The sequence below is a fragment of the Antechinus flavipes genome, chromosome 3 (genome assembly GCF_016432865.1).
Source record: "Antechinus flavipes isolate AdamAnt ecotype Samford, QLD, Australia chromosome 3, AdamAnt_v2, whole genome shotgun sequence".
Lineage (NCBI taxonomy): Eukaryota > Metazoa > Chordata > Mammalia > Dasyuromorphia > Dasyuridae > Antechinus > Antechinus flavipes.
In genome coordinates, this window is record NC_067400.1 from 600,358,450 (window position 1) to 600,383,337 (window position 24,888).

Below are 24,888 nucleotides of genomic sequence, written 5' to 3' on the forward strand. Positions count from 1 at the left end.
TTATGACCTCAATATTTAATAACTAATTATTGTATTAGGGTGAAAGGGTTTTTTTCCCCCTTTTCTACTGTTTGATCCAGAGACCAACCAGTGTGGGAAATCTAAAAGATTTGCCTAGCCAGAATAGCTGAGATCTAATCAAAGATGGTAAAAGAGATTCTAAGTTTGAGCTAATGACTACATTTCTGCTAGAAGTGTTTGCTCAGATAACTCTGGGAAAGTGTTGATTCTCCCTTTGATCAAACAGGTGATAAGATTCTTTGATTAAAATCTGGGTGATCCACAACATAGTATTTTTATCTTTGTTATTGTTTGCTTGTTTGTTTTTTCCTCTCATTTTTTTTTCTTTTTGATCTGATTTTTCTTTTTTAAAAAATGTTTTTATTAAAGCTTTTTCTTTTTTTCTTTTTCTTTTTTTATTAAAGCTGTTTATTTTTGAAACATATGCATAGATAAATTTTCAACATTAACCCTTACAAAATCTCGTGTTCCAATTCCCCACCTTCCCCCAACTCTCTCCCCTAGATAGCAAGTAATCTAATATATGTTAAACACGGGAAAAATATGTCATATCCAATATATGTATATATATATTTGTATAATTACCTTGCTACACAAGAAAAATCAAAACAAAAAGGAAAAAAATAAGAGAATAAAAAATAAAATGCAAGCAAACAACAACAAAAAGAGTGTTGTGATCCACACTCAGTTCCCATAGTCCTCTCTCTAGATGTAGGTGGCTCTCTTCATCACAAGATCATTGGAACTGGTCTGAATAATCTCATTGTTGAAAGGAGCCCCGTCCATCAGAATTTGATCTGATTTTTCTTGTGCAGCATGATAAATGTGGAAATATGGTTAGAAGAACTGCATATGTTTAACCTTTATCGAATTACTTGCTGTCTAGGGGAGATGGGAAGTGGGGAGGGAGGGAGAAAAATATGGAACATAAGGTTCTGTAAGGATGCATGTTGAAAACTATCTTTGCATGTATTTTGAAAAATAAAAGGCTATTATAAAAAAAAAAAAAAAACCAGGTGATCAAAGTCACATACCCCAAGATTCTCTGATATTCATTTCCTCATTACTTGTTATCCAATCAAAGTTGATTGCTATCCTCAGGAACACCCACTCTTCCGATGGTACATAAACTATGAGCTCACCACTATGAGGGTCTTTGGTCTAAGAGAGATGATCAAATGACCCTCCTTTTTTTGATAAGCAAGCTGGCATTATTAGTAAAATGATTAAACTACCCAGAACCTATATCTCTTGAACCTTTTAAGCACTACCATGCATTTGGCTTTCAGAGAAAGAAAGGTATATGGGCAAGAGCAGACACAAGGCTCCAGGAACATGTAAAGAGGACCAGAGCACTAATGGAGACGTGGCTTTAATAGTGACAACAACTTCTCTGAGTGGCACAGGGGCCCCTTGCTTGGATCAGAGCCTAGAACTCAGAGGGGTACGGTGACAAAAGAGCACAGAAAGGACAGAGCTATACATGAGGCTTGAATTTTTCTCAGAGAAACAGGACAGGCAGTGCCTAATTGCCAGCCACAGGAACCATGGAGGAGAAACTGGGCTTTGTTTCTGCCCTTGGCAGAAGCTAAGCTCCCAAGTGGGACGTGTCTGGAAGGTGCTTATAGGGAAGGATGGGGCCTCTGGGAAATTCTGGGCTCCAGGCCCAGCCTCCAGCTGGAGCCAAGCATGGATTTTTCAGACAAGGGGACGAAGAGCTGCCTAGGAAAACAACTTAAGAAACATGCTTCCTCCCCCATGACCCCCAAAGTAGTCCTTTCCCAAAGGATTCCTACTTTCCTTCTTAGCAATAGCAACAGTGTCTCCAGCACCTAAATTTCAGGAATCTATAATTTTTAATCATTGAAAGGGGAGGACCTCCTCCTTCTATCCTCTCTATATTCATCTCCAGGAATTTCTGTGATTGGGAGTTTACCAGTGGGTGGCCAGCTTTTAGGAGGCTGGGCCTGGACTTCAGAATTTCCCAGAATCCCATCCTTCCCTATAAGCACCTCTTCAGACTGATTAAGGGTCTTCCTTGGAGGACAGGTACACAGAGTGCCTGTACATGGAGTTTTTCCGGAATGAGAAGACCTGTTAGAGTTTGGGCTCTGGGAATCTAGGAAGATGAGAGCAAGTGAGTACCTAGAAAAAAGCCCAGATTATCCACAAATGACCAGGAAAGTCATCAAAGTGCACCAAAATAAATGATCAAGAAAACCAATGAGAATCAGTTATATACTTTTCTACCCAGTTCATGGCTGGGTACAAGACTTCCGGGATCTTGGAGTAGTAGCATGGTGAGCTGAGCAGCAGGTCAGGATAAATGAAAGTAAAATCTGAAAAAGCGCTTTGCCCTGACAGGAAAGAGAGTTAAAGCAGAGACCTCTTAGGACAAAGCCTGTGATTTTCCATCACGGTCGCCAAAAACCTAGAGTCACTGACACAGTGAGACTTGGGAAGGAGGACACAATTGTATCCAAAACTCCATAATCCCAATCTTGGTCAAGATACTGGAGTGGTTTTCCATTTCCTTATCCAGTTCATTTTACAGATGAGAAAACTGAGACAGAGTAAAGTGACTTGCTCAGGGTCATAAACTAATAAGTATCTGAGGCTGGATTTGAACTGGGGAAGACAAATCTTCCTACCTCTAGATCCATTGCTCTATGCACTATGGCACCATCTAGCTGCCTATATAAATGTTAGCTGCTATTATCATCATCTCACTATTACTATCACTGCTGCTGTTGCTACCACTGTCAAACAGAGGTTTCATGAAGATCAAATTAGGTAATAAATAACAAAATTTCCCCATAAAAGACAAGATAAATAAATAAATAATGGTGGATAGAGTTCTGGACAAAGAGTTAAAAAGACCTGAGTTAGAATCCTGTGTCTGATTAGGAACCTCTCATGTTCCTAATAGTTGAGTAGCAATGATTTGGGGTGATTGAGATGACCTCTATGATCTCTCCCAGTTCTGAAATTTCATGTTCCATTAATCTATCTGCTATTCCTCCATCTCCAATGGCTGAGATTGTACTTCCTCTTCAATGTCCTCCCATTTCTACTGCATCTTTTAAAATTCCTGATTCTCTTGTAGGGTTAGTTCAAGTCACAATCTCTACAGGATCCCTTTTCTTGATTTTGCCACTGGTCAGTACCCTGGTCTGAGGAAATCTTTTTATATTTAGACTTTAATTTATTTGAATCCATCGTATGATTTGTACTTAATAGTATTGTATTTGTAATTTATTTAATCTATTGTACTGACTAATCTGTGGAAAGCTGTTTTCTGCTGTTAGAATCTAAACTCCTTGAAGGTAGGGATTATTTTGATTTTTTCTTTCTCTGAATTCATTGTGCCTAGCTTAATGCCTTAGACTGGGCAGGTACTTATTAAATACTTACTAAATGAATGAAGGACTTGATACTGGTACTAATTAACAATAATAACTCACTCTAACAGTCCTGCCCTTGACAGTGAGGCTATCCTGAAGCCTGAGTACTAGGAAACTAGGGCAAGTTGAGGTCTTTGAAGGAATTTCATATTTCCAAAGCTAACTAGACTCACAAAAGTGAGAGATATACCCATTTTTCTTATGGCTTTGAGTATTTCATCTAGTTTCTCGGTGGAGAATCAGTGACTTCAATTATAGGAATCACCCTGGAGGACTTGTGTTTTTGACTATATGCAGACTGGGGTGTACGTAATTTCCCTCCTGAAAACATCTTACATGAGAGAGTGACCAAGGACTGAAGGGGATGGTGAAGTGGGGATGGTTACATCCAAGTACAGTACAGAATCTAGGGCCAGGGAAGCTCCAACTCTCTGAATAGTCAGTATGGTGTAATGAAGGGGAAAAAAAAATCTAACCAATTCAACCAAAGAAGTCTTCAAAAAAAATCAGAATTCAATGGGGCAGTTAGATGGCACAGTGGATAGAGCACCAGCCCTGAAGTCAGGAGGATCTGAGTTCAAATGTGGTCTCAGATACTTCACACTTCCTGGCTGTGTGACTCTGGGCAAGTCACTTAACCCCAATTGCCTCAGGGGAAAAAAATCAATAGACAGTAGTCCCCCCCCCCATTTGACCTAGATCAAAAGTTCAATAGTCTGATTTTTTGCATTGTTTTGCAAAGTTTTTATGTCCTCTAATATATGATTAATTTTTACAAAGATGTGACACATAGCAAGGAAATACGAACATTTCCTTTTGTGACACAGCAAGGAAACAAACATTTCCTTTTATTCCTATTCATTAATTGCCATATTTGTCATTTCTAATTTCTCTAAAAGTCTATTCAGGTTCTTAACTTTTTTTTTTTTAGGGTTAGTTTTAGGTCTGAAAGGGGTACATTGAAGAATCTCTCACTATAATACTTTAACTATCTTTTTCTCCCTGAAATTTGATTAACTTTTTCTTTAAGTGTTTAGATGTTATACCATTCAATACACATATATTAAACAGATGCTGGCTCATTATCTATACTTTTAATCATAATGTAAGACTTGGGTTGAAAAATTTTGGTCTTATCTTTTTTCTGTGGGACTCAATTTCTTCATATCCTAAATGAAGGGAGTAGATTGAATCCTACAATTCCCTAAGATGTCAAGGTGAAGGGTGAGAATCAGGACCCAGAATCCTAGGATAGGTTATTTTCTGCTTCAGCTTCCAAGTTTGGACTCCTGTACAAGAGTCAGCATTTGACCAGCTGTCCCATCTTTGTATTATGTTTTTTCTGTGATGTGTTCATCAGTGATCACATGAAGCATCCTCCTCCTTCCTTCCTTTCAGATAATCTCTTAGAGGTTAGGGGAGGTTGGATCTATAGAATCTCACTCATTGGGATAGACCTTCGACGCCATTTAGTCTGATACTGGAATCCCTTTTACACTTTGCCTGGCAAGTATCGTATAACTTCCATATGAAGATCCTTCAGTAATAGGGAACTCACTAAGTCTTGAAGCAACTCATTCCAATTTTGGATATCTGGTTTTGCCTTAAATAGAATCAAAATTTCCTTCTCTTCAGCTTCTATTCTCTGTTTCTTTGACTCTTCTTTCCCCATCACTTACCACATCGGATTAGTTGCCAAATCTAGTCAATTCTAAATTTGCAACATGTCTCAAATCTGTCCTCTTCTCCCTACGAATAAGCCCAATGCTCTAGTTCAGATATTCCTCATCTCTTGCCTAAACTATGATGACAGCCTCTTAACTGATCTTTCTGCCTTTATTCTCTTCTCTTCCACACATAGGTTATGATATGTGATTCACTAGCTCCAAAACATCCAATAACTCCCAATGACAACCTCTTTAATACTGTTTAAGGCTCTCCAAAGTCCTGCTCCCTCCTATCTTTCTAGCCTTATTATATATTACTTCCCTGGATATATTCTATATGTCTCTAATTTGATAAGCCATCTCCTACCACTGTGCATTCATTCCATCCCCCACGAGGGGAAATATGAAGGTAGCTAATATATCTCTTTAAATCTTCCTTTCTCCAGGCTAATCACCCCCCAGTTTCTTCCTTCCCTCTATCCAAAGGAAGTATAGCACTCGATTCTCTCACTCTCGAGGTCACTTCCCTTTGAATATACTCCAGTTTATCCCTAAAATATCTAACTCCCTAAAATGTAAATTACAGAACTGAAAACAAGCCTCATGACAGAGATTTGAACAGAACAGAGTATAGTCACATCACCCCCTTATTTCTGGAATCTCCTAAGATGCCATTAGCTCTTTGGAAATTAGCACTTTGACTCATATTAAGCTTGCAGTCCCCTAAAACCTCCCCAAATTTATTTCACATGGGTCACACGAACAGTCTACTCCCCCATCCTGCATTTATACAATTGGCTTTATGAACTCACATCTAAGACTTTACAATTTTTTATCTATGTATTAGATCTAGCTCATCATTCTAAACTCTTTTGGAGCTTGATTTTCATCTATTAACTATTCTTTTCAGGCTCAAGTCACTTGCACATTTGATAAGCATTCTTTTTATATTCTTATGCAAGTTATTAACAAATATTTTGAATATTATAGGACTAGGGATTGATCACTGAGTAGTTCTACTTCTTCCAAGTTGACATTGATCCACCTGTGATTATTCTTTTCACTCCAGGTTCAAATAAACCTAATTATACTATCATCCAGCTCATGTCTCCATTTTGTCAATAAAGATAGCAAGAGATACTTTGTCAAATGCTTTATCCAATGACCCAGTGATCCCATTCCTGGGCATATGCCCAAAGAGATCAAATATAGAAAAAAAAACACACCCATGTATACCAAAATATCATTGCGGCACTTTTTGTGGTAGGGAAAAAAAAACAAAACTAGACACAGAACGGATAGCCATTGATTGGGAAATGTCTGAACAAACTGGTATATGAATGAGATTCAATGTTATTTCACCATAAGAAATGAGGATTATGAAGAACTCAGTGAAACTTAGGGAAACATATGAATTGATACAGAATGAAGAAAGCAGAATCAGAAGAACAATACACACAGTAACAAAAATAATGTAAACAGTAACAATGCTGAACCTTTATTGCAATGTCCAATCTTGTTCCCAGAAAACAGATGATGAAACATACTTTCCTTAGCTCTGTAAAGAGGTAAGGGGGTTGTGGATATAGTTGTCTATGTCATCAGACAGGTTTTTCTTTGTTAGAACAGAGGGTTCAATTGTGGGGGACGAGGATATTAGGAAATGCCTATGATATCAAAAATTAAAGGCATCAACAATTTCATAAAAATATTTTTTTTCAAATATAGTTTACATTGTTCTCTTAACTTCATGATTCTGTCAAAATTCAGAAACTAATATATCTCTTTAAAAAGAAGTTAGCTTCTACTGAATCCAGAGATGTGTGTACAGTGATGGTTCTTGATAAAGCCAGGCTGGTCTTTGGAGATCATAGTCTCTCCTCCTAAAAGCTCATGTCACCCCATAAATAATGTGCAGAATTTTGCTAATAATCAAAATCAAGTTCACCATACTCTAGTTGAATGAATCTTCCTTTCCCTCCTTCTTTCTTTTCTTTTATCTTTTCCTCCTTCCCTCTGTCCCTTCCTTCTTATCTTCTTTCCTTCCCTCTCTCCTTCCTTCTTCCTTGTATCTCTCCTTCCTTCTCTCTTTTTTCCTTTCTTCTCTTTCTCTCTCCTCTTCTTTTTCTTCTTCCCTCTCTCTCTTCTTCCTTATCGTCTTTTTTACTTTCCTTCCTTTCTTTCTTCCTTCCCTCTGTTCTTTTTTCCTTTCTATTTCTTTCCTCCTTTTTCTTTCTCCTTCCTTCCTTTTTGTCCTTCCTTCCTTCTTTCCTTCCTTCCTTCCTTCCTTCCTTCCTTCCTTCCTTCCTTCCTTCCTTCCTTCCTTCCTTCCTTCCTTCCTTCCTTCCTTCTCTATTTCTTTTTTTCCCTCTTTAATTTATGGAATAAAATAAGCATTTCCATAATATCATACAATAAAAAGATGATTATGTATGAAACTGCAAATCAACTATGCACAATTTGCTATTCCTTTCAAATATAAAACAAAATTATCATGTAAATTTCTTTTTCCTTCCCTCTCCCCAGAAATGACTACCATTAGATGCAAAAAGTGCCCCCCCCCCAAAGAAAAAAAGCATTCTATACATACTCCTAGTTTTTGGTCCTCTCTTTCTCTCCCCCTTCTTTTCCTTTCAAATAGGATATTTGTCTGGCTCTTGTCCTGAAGCACCTCTCCTGTTTTCTATTTCTGTAGGTCCTTATGGGAACTCAGGCCACCATTTTTTTTTTCTGAGATTGAGAAGCATCCTGTAAAGAATATTGGCCTTTTTAAGACATGGGTGTGAATCCTGGTTCTACTAAAGTATGAACTATTAGCTGTGAGATCCTGTGCTGGTGGGCTCCTAGAATTACATTAGGAGAGATGGAGGAGACTTAAATGTCATCTTAGTCATCCGATAAACATTTATTAAGCACCTACTATTTGACAGGCACTGTACTAAGTCTTGGGAATACAAAGAAAGGCAAGAGATAGCGCCCTGCCCCGCTGCTTTGGAGGAGCTCACAGACGAATGGATGAAGACAGCATGCAAACAATTACGTATAAAACAAGACAGTGACAAGATAAATATCTGAGAGAAGGGATCAGAAGTAAGAAGGACTGGAAAAGACTTTCTATAAAAGATAGCATTTTAGCTGGGTCTTGAAGCAAGTCAGGGAAGTCAAGAGATGAGAAGTAGGAAAGACGGTGTGTTCCAGGCACTAGGGCAAGATAGTAAAAAAAACCCAGATGAGGGCTATGGATTGCCTTACTGAACAAATAAAGAGTTTGGGTTTCAAAGAGTTTCATTCAGTTACCTGAGGTTCCAGGTTACAATCAATGGCAGACATTCTCCAATTGATAAATGGTCAAAGGATATGAACAGACAATTTTCAGAGGATGAAATTGAAACTATTACCACTCATATGAAAGAGTGTTCCAAATCATTATTGATCAGAGAAATGCAAATTAAGACAACTCTGAGATACCACTACACACCTGTCAGATTGGCTAAGATGACAGGAAAAAATAATGATGAATGTTGGAGGGGATGCGGGAAAACTGGGACACTAATGCATTGTTGGTGGAGTTGTGAACGAATCCAACCATTCTGGAGAGCAATCTGGAATTATGCCCAAAAAATTATCAAATTGTGCATACCCTTTGATCCAGCAGTGTTTCTATTGGGCTTATATCCCAAAGAAAGGAAGAAGAAGAAGGGAAAGGGACCTGTATGTGCCAAAATGTTTGTAGCAGCCCTATTTGTAGTGGCTAGAAACTGGAAAATGAATGGATGCACATCAATTGGAGAATGGCTGGGTAAATTGTGGTATATGAATGTTATGGAATATTATTGTTCTGTAAGAAATGACCAGCAGGATGAATACAGAGAGGACTGGCGAGACTTACATGAACTGATGCTAAGTGAAATGAGCAGAACCAGGAGATCATTATACACTTCAACAATGATATTGTATGAGAACATATTTTGATGGAAGTGGATTTCTTTGACAAAGAGACCTAACTGAGTTTCAATTGATAAATGACGGACAAAAGCAGCTACACCCAAAGAAAGAACACTGGGAAACGAATGTGAACTATCTGCATTTTAGTTTTTCTTCCCGGGTTATTTCTACCTTCTGAATCCAATTCTCCCTATGCAACAAGAGAACTGTTCGGTTCTGCAAACATATATTGTATCTAGGATATACTGCAACATATCCAACATATAAAGGACTGCTTGCTATCTAGGGGAGGGGGTGGAGGGAGGGAGGGGAAAAAAATTGGAACAGAAACGAGTGCAAAGGATAATGTTGTAAAAAAAAAAATTACCCTGGCATGGATTCTGTCAATATAAAGTAATTATTAAATAAAAATTAAAAAAAAAAACAATCAATGGCAGAATTGGAATTTAAACCTAGACTTTTTTTTTTGACTGAATAATAGATAGTTCAGATGTAAATAGTCCTTTAAGATTGGTAAAGCACTTTACATAATATCTCATTTTCCCCCTCATGACAACAGCTCTATGCAGCAGGTACCATATTATATCCATTTCAGACATGTGGAAACTGAGGCTGAGTGTAATGACTTGCTTGGGGCAATGTAGTATTGTAGGCAAGGCTTGAACTCAGTCTTCCTGACTCCAGGTCCTTCTTTATCATCATCTAGCAAAATAAAAATTTTCCCACTGTACCATGTTGCCTCTTCTTTAACCTTTCTAAACTCTAGTTTCTTCATCTGCAAAGCAGACATAACAGTTGCCCTAAGTCATAAAGGTCACATGTTTATAGATTTCAGAGGAAGAGACTTAAGAGATCCCTCCCTCCCTTTACAGATGAGAGAGTGGTGATGGTATCTGAGTCCTTCCAATCTAAATCTAATATACTTTCCGTTGTACCATATCTTTTCGGAAGAAAATTTTACAAAGCCTGATGCTAGAGAAACGAGTGATTCTTATTACAGATTTGGCCCTAGGTGATGGCTGGGGAAGACAGTAGTGCTTCCTTTTGGGGGATGGAGTTGGATGACTGGAGGAGACTCAAAGCCCAATGTCAGAGAAGAGGGTACTAGCCTCAGTAAAAGATGGAAGCCCCCCACCCAAGGATGCTTGAAGCCAGGAGAGATGGGCTTTGGAGGCCCCCGCTCCCAGGCAGCTTCACTGGGAGCTGCTTTTCACCATTCACCTTGTTTTCTCTCCCCTGAGCTCCCAAGGGAGCTGCTGGGGGTTGCCCCATTCACATGGATTAGCTTTCCCTCAGCAGGGGATGGAAAAGTGGGAGTAGAAGAAGGGGGGCATTATGGTTGCCCAGGGGATCACAACAAACAATGCCTAGTGGAAAATGGCCCTGCTGAGTGGTTGCAGCCTGAGCTGATTAAGAATGAATGAGACTGAGGCTTGAGTGTGTGGGTGATCAGGTTTAGGGGTACTAGATTAGGGCAGAGTTAGAGCCCCTCTGTGAGCTGACTTTCTGCTCTGGGACAAGGCTGACTCCCTCATCATTCTGCTCTCTGGGGGGGGGGTGAAAGGGGTGCTGAGCCTTCTACAACTTTCTCTCTCTCTCTCTTTCTCTCTCTCTCTCTCTCTCTCTCTCTCTCTCTCTCTCTCTCTCTCTCTCTTTTTCTCCTTCCCTCCCTCCTCTGGTCCCCAAGTAGATTCCCAGACAGTTCAGATGGGCTTTGGTGTTCCTTCTCAAATAGCAAGAGGGATCCCCTAGTAATTGGAACAAGTTCCCTTTTCAGTTTTCCAAATAATTCTCCCATTTGGAGAGGTCAAAAATCATGGAATGTTAGAACTGGAAGGGACCTGAAAATTCAATCTCCCTTCCAATCTCATTTTACAGGAATGGAAACTGAGGCACAGAGAGGAGCTCATGGCTTGCCCAACATCAGAGTTAGTTAGTGAGACATTGAATTGGAATTCTAATCTCCTGACTTATTCCACTGCACAAGAGAAAAGGAATGGTGCCAGTTAGGGCTGGGTAAAAACCACCTGCTGTGAGCTCGGGTGCAGCCCTGATTACCTTCCAGAACCCTGTCACTGGGCTGGGCCGCACTTGCCCCTGGAGGCTGGCCTAACTCACTGCGATAGGTGTCCTCTTGCCTGCCAAGGCCCAAAGTTTCCCTTCTTTCCCCCAAACCAACTCTTCTTGCCTTGACTTAGAAGGCAGTGTGGGCTGGGGGGAAGAACCTTGGACTGGGAGTGAGGCTGACCCCTGGACCTCAGTTTCTCCTTTGTAACCTGAGACCACTGAATTACCTTATCTGTATGGCCATTTTAACATTCTGTGATTCTAAGGAGTCTTCAGCATCTTTACTTTGGTTAGGATCTGGATTGGGGGTGATCAGCAGGATATTGACAGACAGAGGGGGACTAGAGAGCTCTAAGGGGGGTGATCACAGTTAGCTCAGCAGATTGTTGGGCGTGGAAACCTGGGGTGGGAAGTGGGGTGGGTGTTTCCATAAGCTATTTAGCATCTCTAGATTCCACGCACCTGCTCCAGCTCAAAAGCCTTTTCTCTAGCTGTGGGGTCCCTCTTTCTCCAGTCTCTATAGACAACCTAGATTTCTATCTTTTGGCTTTCTTAGTGCAAGGAGGAGGAGGAAAGAGAGGAAAGGGGAAGGAAGGGGAAGGAAGGAAAAGGAGGGAGGGAAGAGAGAAGGAAGGGAAGGAGAGAGGAGAGGAAGGAAGGAGAGAAGAGGGGAGGAAATGGGAAGGGAGGACTATAGAAGGGTTATAGAATCCAGATCATAGCCTTAAACATGATGATAACGATTAACTTATCATCTAATAATAAGAAGAAGCTAATTACCTCCAGGCTCTATGATGGAATGGGGTGGGGGTTAGAAAAGGAAACATACCAGGTGGATATCAGGAAGTCCTTTCTTTAATCTCTTTAAAGCCCTTCCTGTTTTAATATGCAGTCATTTGTTCCATTTTAGGCTCTCCCTTCCAGGGCCTCCTTGCACATAAAATGTAGGTGAGCCCCTGCTCAGCCTTCCCTTTCCCTGGACACCCAGGTTCCAAGATGGCAGGGAATTTGACTTGATCCAGTGCATTTGCCTACCAGTGGAAGAGAAGTTCACAATGTGCTTTCTCCTCTTCTCCTAAGCCTCAGCCATCAGTGCCCCCTCTGTCCCTTTTAGGGCCTCCTAGTTCTTGCAAAGCTGAGATCAGGTTTCCAGCATTTGTAAGCGTGGGCCCTCACCCAATCTTCTGAGTCACTCAGCCTTGGGAGGCCTGGGGAGGGAGCAGGGGGGAGGGAGCAGCGTGCCTGGAGAGAGTTCCAAGCCTCTGAATAATTCATGGACCTGCTAAACCAGACCTAGTAGGAAGTTGGAGCTCCTGCAGTTTTCAGTTGTTGAAAGTTCCTCAGGTGGGCACATTCTCTATCCTATACTTCCAAAGTCTGAGATACACTAGCTTCTCCCAGGTCAAGACTGAGTCCAAAAGAGCGAAGCCCAAAGCTTCCTCAGTTTCCCCCAAACTGGCATCTAAGTCCAATAACTCATCCCAGTCCCTACATCCCTCCAGGCTCACCTACACTCAATTGCTACATGAGTGTTTGGCTGGGGAGGGAGGCCACCAGTCCATCTTTCCCAACCTCTCATTTTCCCCAGGGGCAGGAGTTTGAGGTGACTGGAGAAATCTTCCTTCGAGTCACTCGCACAGGGAACCCAAGTTTGGAGGAATTAAAATGAATTAGTAGGAAAGTGGGGTGGGATCCCTGATTTTTCAAAGGATCTCCTGATTTTTCTTCAGAATAATGAATTCAGAAGTGAAAGGGACCTGAGAGGTCACTGGATCCAACTCTCTTGTTTTCACATGAGAAAAATGAGGCTCAGAAAAGTTACATGATATATATTGAATTGCTTGCTGCCTAAGGGATGGGCTGGAGGGAAAGGAAGGAAAAAGACTTGGGACACGGAGTTTTGCCAAGGTGAATGTTGAAAACTATCTTTACATGTATTTTGAAAATAAAAAGCTATTTTTTAAAAAAAAGTTATGTTATTTTTATATGTGCTTATATGTTACAAGGTAGTTCTCTCCCAGTATTGTGAAAGACAGGGACTTTTTCCTCTGTATCCTCAATACCTAACATCTAATAGGGATTGGGTAAATTAAAAGTATATTGATAAAGAAATGACAATCAGGATGATTTCAGAAAATCCCAGAAAGACTTCATGAACTGATGCAAAGTGAATCAAGCAGAGTCAGGAGAAAACTGTATACAGTAACAGCAACATTGTACAGTGAAGAAATGTGGATAACTTATCTATTCTCAGCAATACAATGAATGGTTCAAGACAATCCCAATGGACTGATGATGAAATGTATTATCCACCTCCTGATATTATCGAATATCGAATGTGCTATTTTCACTTTTTCACATTCTATTTTTAAAATTTTAGTCTTTTTATACAAAATGACTAATATGGAAATATCTCACATAATTGAACATGTATAATCTATAGATAATTGCTTATGGTCTCAGGGAAGTGAGAGGGAAGGGAAGGTGGGAGGGATAGAATTTGGAAGCTCAAACTTAAAAAAAATTTTTTAAAAAATGTTTTAACATGTAATTGAAGAAAAATATATTTTTAAAAATTATATTGATTTGCCCAAAGTCATAAGATGCAAATCACAGAGCTAGATTTCAGTTTAAGGCTTTCTTCAGGACTTCTCCTGGAAGACTTAGTTTTTCTGATCCTACTACTTCAGAGATTTTTAATTTTTTTTTTTTTTTGAATCATGGACTCTTTTAGCAGTCTCAATTAAATCCATGGACTTTGTCTTAGGATAATTTTTTGAATGCATAAAATAAAAAACATAGGATTATAAACCAAAAGTTAATGAAAATAAAGTTGTAATGTTTTTCCCATTCGAGTTTATGGACTCCCTAGAATCTATTTAAACCTCTAGGCCTCAGGTTAAGAACTCCTATCCTAATCATCTTCAAATTATCTTGTAATTATCTTGTACTAATTTTTGGATTTCTGTCATAGCTTCTCAGTAGAATGGGTGCTTTTTAAGGGAAATGTTAGTATTCACAGCACTTACCACTTGTCTTACATATGCTAAGGACTTAAGGTTTTATTGAATTGAATTGAGAAGTGGCTCTCATCCTGGAAGTCACAGCTAGTTGTGGGAGAGTTTTTCCCTTGCAATCTTTCCAGGTCTGGCTTTTTGAGGTAGCAATTCTCCCTTCCTTGATTGATGGATTCTCTTTTTATCCCCTGAAAAACAGCCTCACAGCCTCATAGACCCGGAGGACAAAGAAGCTTGCTTATCAGTGACTTCACACTTGTGGCAAGATCAAAGCCTGTGGCAGATGAGATTCATGGTGGGCTGCCACTCATCAGCCCAGAACATCTGGAAGCCAGCCGTTAACAGCATTCCCAATGCAATCAGCACCTGGCATAGCTTGGGCTGTGGGGGGAGGTCACTCTGGATGGGGACCCGTTTTCCCCTAAGTCTCATACTGAGAGACTCCAGGGAATGGCAACAACTGGGTAGCGTGGTCAAAGAGACAATAACAAACTGTCTCAAAACTCTGACTCAAAAATTGTGGGGAGGACAGAAACAAAGCCCTCATCTAATGGAAGGGAGCACCATGCTTGCATTGTTTCCAGTGGGGTTTTTAAAATATGTATTTTACCAAATTATTTTAGCTAGAATTTCCATCATGAACTTGATTAAATGGCATCATTGACTTGATTCTTAAGTTTTGGGGTTTTTTTGTGGAAAACAGAAGTGGGATTCAATAGAAGTCAAGCCCCCAAACTGCTTAAAAGTAGAGAAATCTGTTCCAAATGGGTTTTGAAATGGCTGATTAGATAGATCATGCTCCACAAAGTCTCATTGATCTTAAAGTAAAAGGGGATGATCCCTCCCCTGCTGTCTGCAAAATGGAGGATGTAGGGAGAAGGATCCCAGAATCAACTATAACCAGTGGCGGTGATCTAAGGAGACTTTGAAAAAAGTATTTGGCAAAGCTCTTCCTAGGTAGCTCAGAACTCAAGAGGGCTGGGGAGAGGAAACAAACCATGGCCAGACAAATGGCAGATGGGGAAAATTGCCAGACTCAGAATTGGAGGACCTGATTCTATTACTGTTTTTCCTGCAGAGGAAACAAATGACAATACTGTTTCTGTCACACCATAGGTGACCTCAGGTAATTCATTTAATGTTTTTTGGCCTCAGTTCCCCCACCTGTAAGAATGAAGGGATTGGACTGGATGGTTTTTAAGGTCATTTCCTGCTCCATTGGCCTTCCTATCCCCCTACCAGGCAGAAGAATACAAGAGTGTAGGAAAACGAGTGTATCATCTTAATGCTCATCTGTTCTAGCACTTGGGCTCAGTGGTTTAGATCAGCTTTATCAATTAGCACAGATCCAAAGCTAGCATCAATTTCTGTAGGAGTAGGTTACCCCAAATATGGTCCCCATTATGAGAATAAGTCCAGTGGAGGAGTTTGAAGGATTCTTTTGCAGCTGAGCTCTTTGAGAGTTAGAAAACAGGAAAGGTCAACTATTAGAAAGCCAAGGGGAAGAAGAGCATTTCAAACAAGGAAAGGGAATCCGGACTAGAGAAGGGACAAACACCCAGTAGGTAGGTACAGTAATGAAGGGTTGGTCTGCCTTTGTCCAGAGCCATAGAGAGACTTACCAAACTTCACATCTAAATTCTAGTAATATCTGGAGTACTTGAGGAATGATGGAGGAAGAGGAAGAGGCTTCCAAGGCAACCCTTAAACTAAATCCTAAACTTCAAAATCCTGGGAGAGCTGAGACTGAGTAAGAGGGACAGGTTGAGCATTTCCCTGACTCAGGTGGGCAAAAACATGTGCCCTTGACCTTGGAGTGCTCTTACTTTGGATAGTGGCTTGCAAGAAGTCGAAGCGAGGGGAAGTCTCCCTTGGCGGCAGCATAGTGAATGGGCAGGGCTCCAGTGTCTGTGGCCGAGGCAGGGTCGCTCTCTCCAAATCGAAGCAGCCAATCCACTATCTCAGGGTGACCAAACCGGGCAGCCAGATGTAGGACTGTGGCACCTGAATTGTCTTTGTCCTGCAGAGGAAAAAAGGAAACAAGCATTTATTAAGGACCTACTGTGTGCCAGAAACTGTGCTGAGTTACTTACAAACATTATCTTGTTTGATCTTAAAAACAACTTTGAGAGACAGTCATTTATCAATATAGATATCATCTATATAATCACATAATATATATGATATTATATGATAATATAACAGATATCATCTGATAATAAAATATAATAACATTATCATTGTACTCAATTTACAGATGAGAAAATTGAGGCAGACAGTGGGTAAGTAGTTTACACAGATACATGTAGCTAGTAAGTATCTGAGGTCGGATTGAACTCAGATTTTCCTAATTCCACATCTACTGCTCTATTCACTGAGCCACATAGACTCAAGAAAGATTTGGTGATTGTGCTGAAATTGCCATGAGACACCGATGAATTCTTCTATTTTGACAAGCATGTGAAGTTGAAAATCTTAACTGTGTATTCACAAATAAGGCACAAGATCTTGAAAGTATCTCCACCACTGAAAATTCAAACCAGACCTTCTTATCACTGACTCATCCTTTCCCTGATCCTTCTAGCCCATTGGAGAGAAAAAAAAGGTCTTCTTGTCCTATTGGGAGAGGGGGATTCTTACCAGTGAACAGATCTGATTTATGCTGGAGTTTTGGTTGAAGGTAAAAAATAACCATAGGTAAATGTGAATGTAAAAGTTGGACAGGTTATGAAAAAAGAAGATCATTAATATACTCTTGGTAGAACTGTGTATTTATTATCTTAAAAGTTCAGAATTATGCTAGAAAAATAACTGATCTTTGTATAGAACATTTGTTCTATACAAGCAATTATCTCTAGTTGGCAAGTCCTCAAAAAGGCAAAAGATAAAGGGAAATGTATCACATGGACAAAGATTTATAGCAACACCTTATGTAGCAATAAAGTGTTTCTAATTAGGAAGAACATGAGTATCCATTGATTAGAGTAATAGTTCTCAAAGTGAGGGCCAGAAGATCCTGCGGGGTTGCCTCTGAAAACCCTTTCAGAGGGTCTACAAATTTAAAACTAGTTTTTATTTCTAATATCTATCTATATATCTATATTAATAGCTATAAATATCACCCACCTAAAAATTCTTAGGACAGATTGTCAATACTTTTAATAGTATATCATATGCCTAGTATTTAATATACTATAATTAATATAATAGTATTTAATATTTAATAGTATAAAGATACTGAAAACAAAAGTTTGAGACCTTTTGGGAATGGCTGAACAAATTATGCGATGGATTGTAAAGGAACATTCTTGTGAGATAAGAAAAGAATATGAAGAATTAAAAGAAAATTAGGAAATCTCATGTGAACTGCTGCAGAGCAAAGTAATTAGAGATAAGGGAGCAATTCTCCATAATAGTCACAATAATATAAAGAAAACCAGCATTGATCCCCAAATTCTAATCAATGCAATGTCTTTAGAGTATTGACAGTGGAGCAAGAACCTAGCTCTTGGTAGGGAAGTGGAATAAGACAACATTCTCATTATCAACCTCATCACCACTATTAGAATTTCTACAGACTTTTAAAGTTGCAAAACTCTTTCCATATTTTATCTCATATGATCCTCACAATAACCCTGTGAGCTAGGTGTTAGTGTTATACCCATTTTTCATATGAAAAAACTGAGACAGAGAGAGGTTGTGACTTACATGGTCAGATGTGGTTAATAAATTTACTCATTTCACTTAACTGTATTTATTACAATGGAAGATGCTATTAAGACTGGAGAGTTGTATTGATGATTTTAAAAAATCATCAGTAGGGACAACTAAGTGATGAAATGGATTGAGCACTGGTCTTGGAATCAGGAGGACCTGAATTCAAATCCAGTTTTAGACATTTACTAGCTGTGTGACCCTGGGCAAGTCACTTAACCCTGATTACTTTTGAAAAAATAAAAAGAACATGACTAATAGATTAATAAAAAAAATTAATCAAAAATGTAACTGAGAATTTGTTAATAGTTAGAGAAGAAAGCATCATCTTTGACTGAGCTTCCACCTAAATATTACAAAAAGGAATGAACTGGAGAGGAGAGAGAAATTAAGAACAAAGAAGTACAGATTGATGTATGTTCTAATGGGACTAAAGAGAGATACTGAACAACCTAAGTAGCCATCTTAGAGATGAAATTCAAGTGGAAGGTGGAAAAAAGAATAAACAGTATGAAGAAAAACAGTACTAAAAAAATCAAAACTCACATTAATGCAATGACCAAATTTAGTACAGGATAAAACTTAGTGAATTATAATTCTCTCAGCAGAGAAATGATGGAATATAGGTATAGAAAGTGATACCTGACATGATAAACTATCATATTTTTACTTAATTGGATTCTTTTGCAGGAGTGATTAATAGGAAGTAAGAGTAATATTTTTAAAAAAGTATAAGTGAAACTTTTTTTTAAAAGAAAGTACAAAAATGACTAAGATATTCATTTAATGATGCATATTCTATTTCCCCCAAAATCCAATTTATAAATAGAGTTTCAATTCAAATTGAGATAAGACTTAGGGAAAAATATGCCTGATGACACGGCTTCTCAAAGGCTACCCCAGTAGAATGACCTCTGGAAAGTTCTCCGGGATAGAATGCTTCATTCACACAATGGAAGGCACACACTAGGTCTGCTACTCTAGCATCCCCTTCACTCAGTAGGATGCCTTGTGTCATAAGATTGATCATTTAGTGATGAATTCTTTAACCATTCTGGTCTATGAATCAACTTTTAAAATAGGGAAGAATAGATTCATTAAATTAAATATACATGCATTTCACTTTTAAAACTGTGATTAAGTTGTTTTTGTTTTTTTTAAGAGAGATCCTCATTTTGGAGGGAAAGGGGATGGATTTAAATCTGTGACTTCAGTGTAGGGAAATCCCCAAATGGGGAAGCAATGATGCAGATAAAGACATTTTTTGCAATGCATGCTCATAGAGAATTACCTGAGAGTACCAAGAAGTTAAAGAGGCTTAGGATTGCTAGATGACACAGTAAATAGAGCACTGGACCCTGGAGTCAGAAAGAGCTGAGTTCAAATCCAACCTCAGACACTTAACACTAGGTGTGTGACCTATGGCAAATCATTCAATTGTCTCATGAAAAAAAATTAAAATAAAAAATTTTTAAAGAAGTTAAGAGGCTTGCCTAGGATCATAGAGTAAGTGGCTGGACTTGAACCTTGGGCTTCCTGACTCCCATGCTTACCTCTAATTACTAAATCATGCCACTTTTCACTTTCATGAACTTGTTTTATATATTATCTTTTCTTTATATATTTATAAACTTATTTTATATAGTTCATGTAAAAGAGTTTCAAATCTCACTTTCATGAACTCACTTTATTTTCTTTTATAAATTTATGTACTTATTTTATATATTTCATCAAAAAAACTTCAAAAACTTTTTAGAAGTCCAATTATTATAAATTATTATTCGCATATGCTTGTATGCTTGTACAAAACTGTTTGTTTTCCTAAAGTAGTCTCTGAGGTTTAGGCTACCAGAACAAGGGGCAAGAGGAAAAAACAACTCTAGGGATGCTGCAAAACTGAGTCTCAGTAAATGCTCATATCTTCTGCCCTCATTGTTATTACTTTTGTTAGCTAAGCCACCATCATACAGCTAACTACCTCCAAAAAGCTCTTCAAAAAACTGCTTTAGGAACATAATAGATAATTGGTATTTCAGCCATCTGTGCTCCAATGAGCACAGAGAAGTAGTAATGATCACAGAGTCCCGTGTGCTAGGGGAGAAAGACAGTCCAGGAATGGAAAAGTTCTTACTACCAACTCCTGTCCTTGTCTGACCCCACCAGTCCATTCACATTTCTTGTAGTGGAGACTCACGTCTCTAGTCCTCAGTGCCTCCAGTCCTTTATTAGAAGGAGAAGTATTGGTTATTGTAGATTAATTGTGGTCTTGAAGTCAGGAGGTCTAGGTTCAAACCTAGCTCTGAGACTTTGGTATATAATTCTGGGCAAATTATTTAGCATATTCAAATTTTCTCATCTATAAAATTGTAAATAGTGTCTTGGTGAGGAAAGCATTTTAGAAACCATAAAATATATTAATGTGAGTTATTGTCTTTACATGGTGAATAAGCCCTCTAGGACCTTCTTGAGTGACCAAGTCTTTGGGTCTCTCCACCCCAGGGATGGCAGTGGGGGAGGAGAGATGAGTCCAGCTAGAAAGGCTCTGATGATCCCACCTGTCACTCTAGCACTAAATTGTTTCTTAAGCTGCTAATGGTACATCCCAGGCTGCCACCTGCCAATCTTCACGCAGCAATCTGTTTATCTCCTAGGGCTTTGTAGCACAGTGAGAACTAGGCTGTGGTCATCCCTTTCTCCTTGGTCCTTTCTCCTTCATCCTTGAATCCTAAGGGATGGGAGATGCCTCTTCTTCCAGCCCTTCATTTTGGATGGGAGCAGGGGGCAGAGATTGAGGAGACCTTATTGAGTCCTCATTCCATTCCCTTTCTAATATTTTCTCTAAGGGAAACAGGTTACCATGAACCTGATAGGGGAGAGGAAGTAATCAAAAGATTGTATGCAATTTCAAGGGATTTAGAAAGGTCAGAGATTTCTATGACCTTCCCTTAAGGTCTATTCGCACCCTGGGCTGCTGGGTAAGGGACCCGATCATAGGACCAGCTCTGAGATCTGGATAAACCTAGACCTGGACACAGACTCTGCCATAATATAAACTTCGGGTCACCTGATAAATCATTTGGCCGCCCCCAGGTTTGGGTTGGATGATGGGATTGGAGATGGTGGCTAGTATATTTGAGGAACTCAGGAGTATTAAGGTTCAAGAAGGATTAAATGAGCTAGCTACCTATTCCTAGCTGAAGTTTTAAATTATATCCTTCCACCTCCTAGTTTCTCCTCTAAGAGATAAAGCTCTATCATCAGAGAGGAAAGCAGGACAGCCTTTCTCTCTCTCTCTCTCTCTCTCTCTCTCTCTCTCTCTCTCTCTCTCTCTCTCTCTCTCTCTCTCTCTCTCTCTCTCTCTCTCTCTCTCTCTCTCTCTCTCTTCTAGAGCCATCCCCTGGGGATGGTGGAGCTAGTACTAGCTCTAGCCACAAACGTTTGTTGAATTTGCTACGAAGTTATGAATGAAATGAGTCGGGAAGTGGCAGGGAAGATAAAACAGTGGACAGAGGAAAAAACCCGGGAAAAATCCGAGAGGGACAAAGTTCCAGTCTTAGAGAGATGGATCTATCCGCGTCAGCCAAGCCGCTACTTTAGCTCTCGGGGTCGTCTGTTACTCTCCTTGGTCCTGAAGATAGATATCTACTTAAGGAGTCGGGGGCGGAGGATTGGGGAGGGGGTGTGGAGGGGGGGGTCTCAGTTATTGGAGAAAGGGTGAGAGCTGAAGGGGAGGCAGCCTGGCTCCTATAACGCCGCCCAGGGCGCAGGGTCAGGGGGCCGTCCCCGAAATGGACGTCCGAGGGGTGACAGACGCTCCACCAGACTCACTCACCTGCACTCCGCAGCCGCCCTGCGTGAGAAGCCACTGAAGACAGGCTAGGTGGCCAGTGGCCGCGGCGTCGTGGGCCGGAGTGGCCCCATTCCTGGCGCGGGCAGTGGCGGGCAGGTTTGCCTCCTCCACCAGGAAGCGCAGGCAATGCAGTTTGCCCGCCCGGGCCGCGTGGTGCACGGGCAGAGCATCTAACGGGTCCCGCAGAGTGGGCAGCAGCGAGCCGGCCCGCTGCAGCGCCTTCAGGGTCTCTAGGTCGCCCTGACGCGACGCTTGCAATGCCCGCTCCAGGGCCATGGTGGCCCTCAGCGTCCCGGGGGTGCCATGCCGTGTATGGTCTTAGCCAGGACCCGCACCCCGGCTTACGGGGCCGCGCGTCAGGCCGCCGACTCTCGCCGCCCTGGACTCCGGTGATCCCCACCCACCCCCAGGGTCCTCGGCCCCAGGAGAGGCTCCTCTAGTCTAACTGTCCCAGTCCTTGTCCCTCGCTCCTTTGCCTCGGAGCCCGAAGGGCTCTGCGTAATGAGAACGCGGCCCGGCTCTGCCCCGGAATCGAAGGAGATGGCTCGGGCTACCGTAGTGGCCCCTCTCTTCTCCCACTCCTCGGCTCGGTCCTCCCTCCGCCCTCTGGGGCCCTGGAACTGCGACGGCCGCGGAGGCTCAACCCTCCCCCTGCTCGGACTCCTCCCAGCTCTCAGCCCTAGGCTGGGTTAACCCAGTGAGGGAGGAGGGGCGTCCAGACCGACAGCTTGGGAGCGGGACTCCAGTCTCCCCACCCCACCTGCCGCTTCTGCCCCACGCTTCCACACCAGTTATTGGTTGGCCCAACTTATGACCGACGGCTGGAAAACTGCCCTCCGCGACCACCTTTAGGGAAGAATGGAGCAGATCCCTTTAGCAAGAACGGTCTAAAGCCGGCGCCTCCAGCCACGAATGAACTTTTGGGGAGATGAGGAAACCTTGGCTGAAGGGGACAGAACCAGTTCTGGGCGAACAACTTGGGCTCTCAACCCATTTCATACCTATAGAAAGGGAGGAGACTGCCAGAGGCCAAATGAGGTGTAATTGAACAGCCAAGGCGAGTTGGAGCGGGAAGAGTCCTTAATGGCCATTCCACACCCTCATTTTCGGGGGGGAGAAAAGTGAGTGTCGGAGAAGGGGAAAGTGACTCCATCCAAGCGGGCCAAGTCTCGTACCCAAGTCGCCTGACCTTTTACAAGCTCCGCGATCTTTGCGGGCATTTCTTTGGGGGAGGAGCATCACAATGCTAGAATCCTTTTTGATTGAGTTCACTCGCGAGAGGCCTACAGAGGCTTAAATTCGTGGGGAGGTTGGGGCACGCTTGCAAAGCGCCCACGGGAGGCCAATTTGTCAGACTAGACATAGTGGGCGGTTAGTGCCGACCCAGAGTCCTCACGGACCGCCTCTCACCCCTCGCCTTCTCCCAGGCACCTGAAGGAAAATGCCACAGCGTGGCGCTGTGCTGGGAGGCGACCTCCTCCGCTCCCCTAGGTGAGGAGCCAAATGTATTAGGGACAACTGCGGGTATGTGTCAGAAACCCACCCGGGAGAACCACAGAGCCACTCCCGTAACACCTTCACTCAGGTGGGAACCGTCATTACTCGCAGGCTCCAAGATCTGTTCTGGGTCACTACTTGCTAACTGTGGGTGTCCCCTCAAACTCTTTCCTGGGCCCTTCCTCCCTCTAAGTTAGTTCCATTGGGGATCATACCAGCTTCACTGCCTTCAGCTATCACCTCAGTGTCAATGGCTTCCAGGTATACGGATCCGTTTTTAGTCTCTTTCCTGATTCCCAGAAGGCACTTGGAACTGGCAGCAAGCAGCAACTGCTTCCAGATCATGTCAAGTTAAATGTCCTCTAGTCATCTCAAACTCAAAATGTCCAAACCAATCTATTCTCCTCCCAATATTTTTATCTTCCCAACTTCCTTCGTTCTGTGGAGGAGAAATCTCTTTCCCAGTCACTCAGGCTAATAACCCCAGTATCATCCTGAACTCCTCATGCCATTTCACACAATATATCCAGTTAACCATCAAATCGTTATTTCTTTATACAACTGTCTATCTGGAGCAATCTTCACTTGGGAGGAGAAGGCTCCAGTATCTGGGATGATTAAGCAATTACTCATATAAAGGGTTGCTTTTTTAGCTGACCTTTGAAAGAAATTAGGGATTTTCAGAGGCAGAGGTGAGGAGGAAATGAATTGCAGACATGGGCAAAGACTTTCTGAAGGGAGATGGAATGAAGTGTACGAGAAATAGTAAGAAGGACATCATCAAGATGGAGAAGTGGCTTGGATCCAGGTTGTGAAAGTTTTCAATCCAAAATAGAGGATCATATCTTAATTCTAAACTTAATACGGAACTATTAGGGAAGTAGGATCTTCTATTTTCACAGCTGTCGTTGCTTCTTCCAGTTCTGTAAAGTGTAGTTTTGGCATTCTCCATCACCCTTCCCATGTTCTGTCTTCCACCTACTAATGCCTTCATGGGGCTCTTTGAGCACCCAGATACCCTGTTTTGGTATCCCAGACAAGACAATCGACTCCAAATGGGCTGTTTGCTTCTCTTTCCAGAATACAAAACTTCATTTAATGAGGCAGCTCTAAAACCTGCTTATCCTTCCTTTGAAAGTTGGTCTTTGCCATTAAAATTAAAGGGAAATGGGAAACTTCCTACAGAAGATCTTTGGGGTTGTAAAAAGAAGCCAGAAAAGCCATAAAATGAGGAGCAAGAGAATTCCAGGTATGGAAGACTATTAGTGGAGAAAAAAGTCAGGAGATGGGGTATCCTATTCAAAGAGCAGAAAATAGACCACTCTCACTGGACCACCTAATAGGCGTGGAGGGTGTTGGAGAGTAAGGAGACCAACAAAGTGCAAGGGGGACTATACCTGTGATTTCATTGGTGTGTAGTGATGGCAAAGTCAAATAGAAATGGATTCATGAAGGCTTATATATAAAGTTGGTTTTTACTGGTTGATCTCCCTGCTTTAAGTCTCTTCACACTTGAATCTACCTTCCACTCAGCTGTCAAAGGGATCTTCCTAAAATGAAGGTCTGATCATATCGCTCCCGGATTCAATGAACTCCAGTAGCTTCCTATTACCTTCAGGATCAAATAGAAAATCCTCTGGTTGGCTTTTAAAGCAGCTCTTCATAACCACATCCTTGCTACCTTTCTTTCTCCACTTCCCCTCCTC

At 41.2% G+C, this 24,888-nt stretch overlaps 1 protein-coding gene across 1 annotated transcript in view; it reads right to left on the reverse strand.

The window, feature by feature from the left end:
* LOC127555936 (espin-like) overlaps positions 1–22,104 on the reverse strand; it is a 52,580-nt gene extending 30,476 nt beyond the window's left edge. The window contains exons 1-2 of the mRNA XM_051988692.1: positions 21,668–22,104; positions 15,948–16,141 (exon numbers count right to left, since the gene is read on the reverse strand). Coding sequence (XP_051844652.1) covers positions 15,948–16,141; positions 21,668–21,961 — 488 coding nt within the window. The 5' untranslated portion in view covers positions 21,962–22,104. The remainder of the gene's footprint in view (positions 1–15,947; positions 16,142–21,667) is intronic.
* Positions 22,105–24,888: the final 2,784 nt, after the last annotated feature.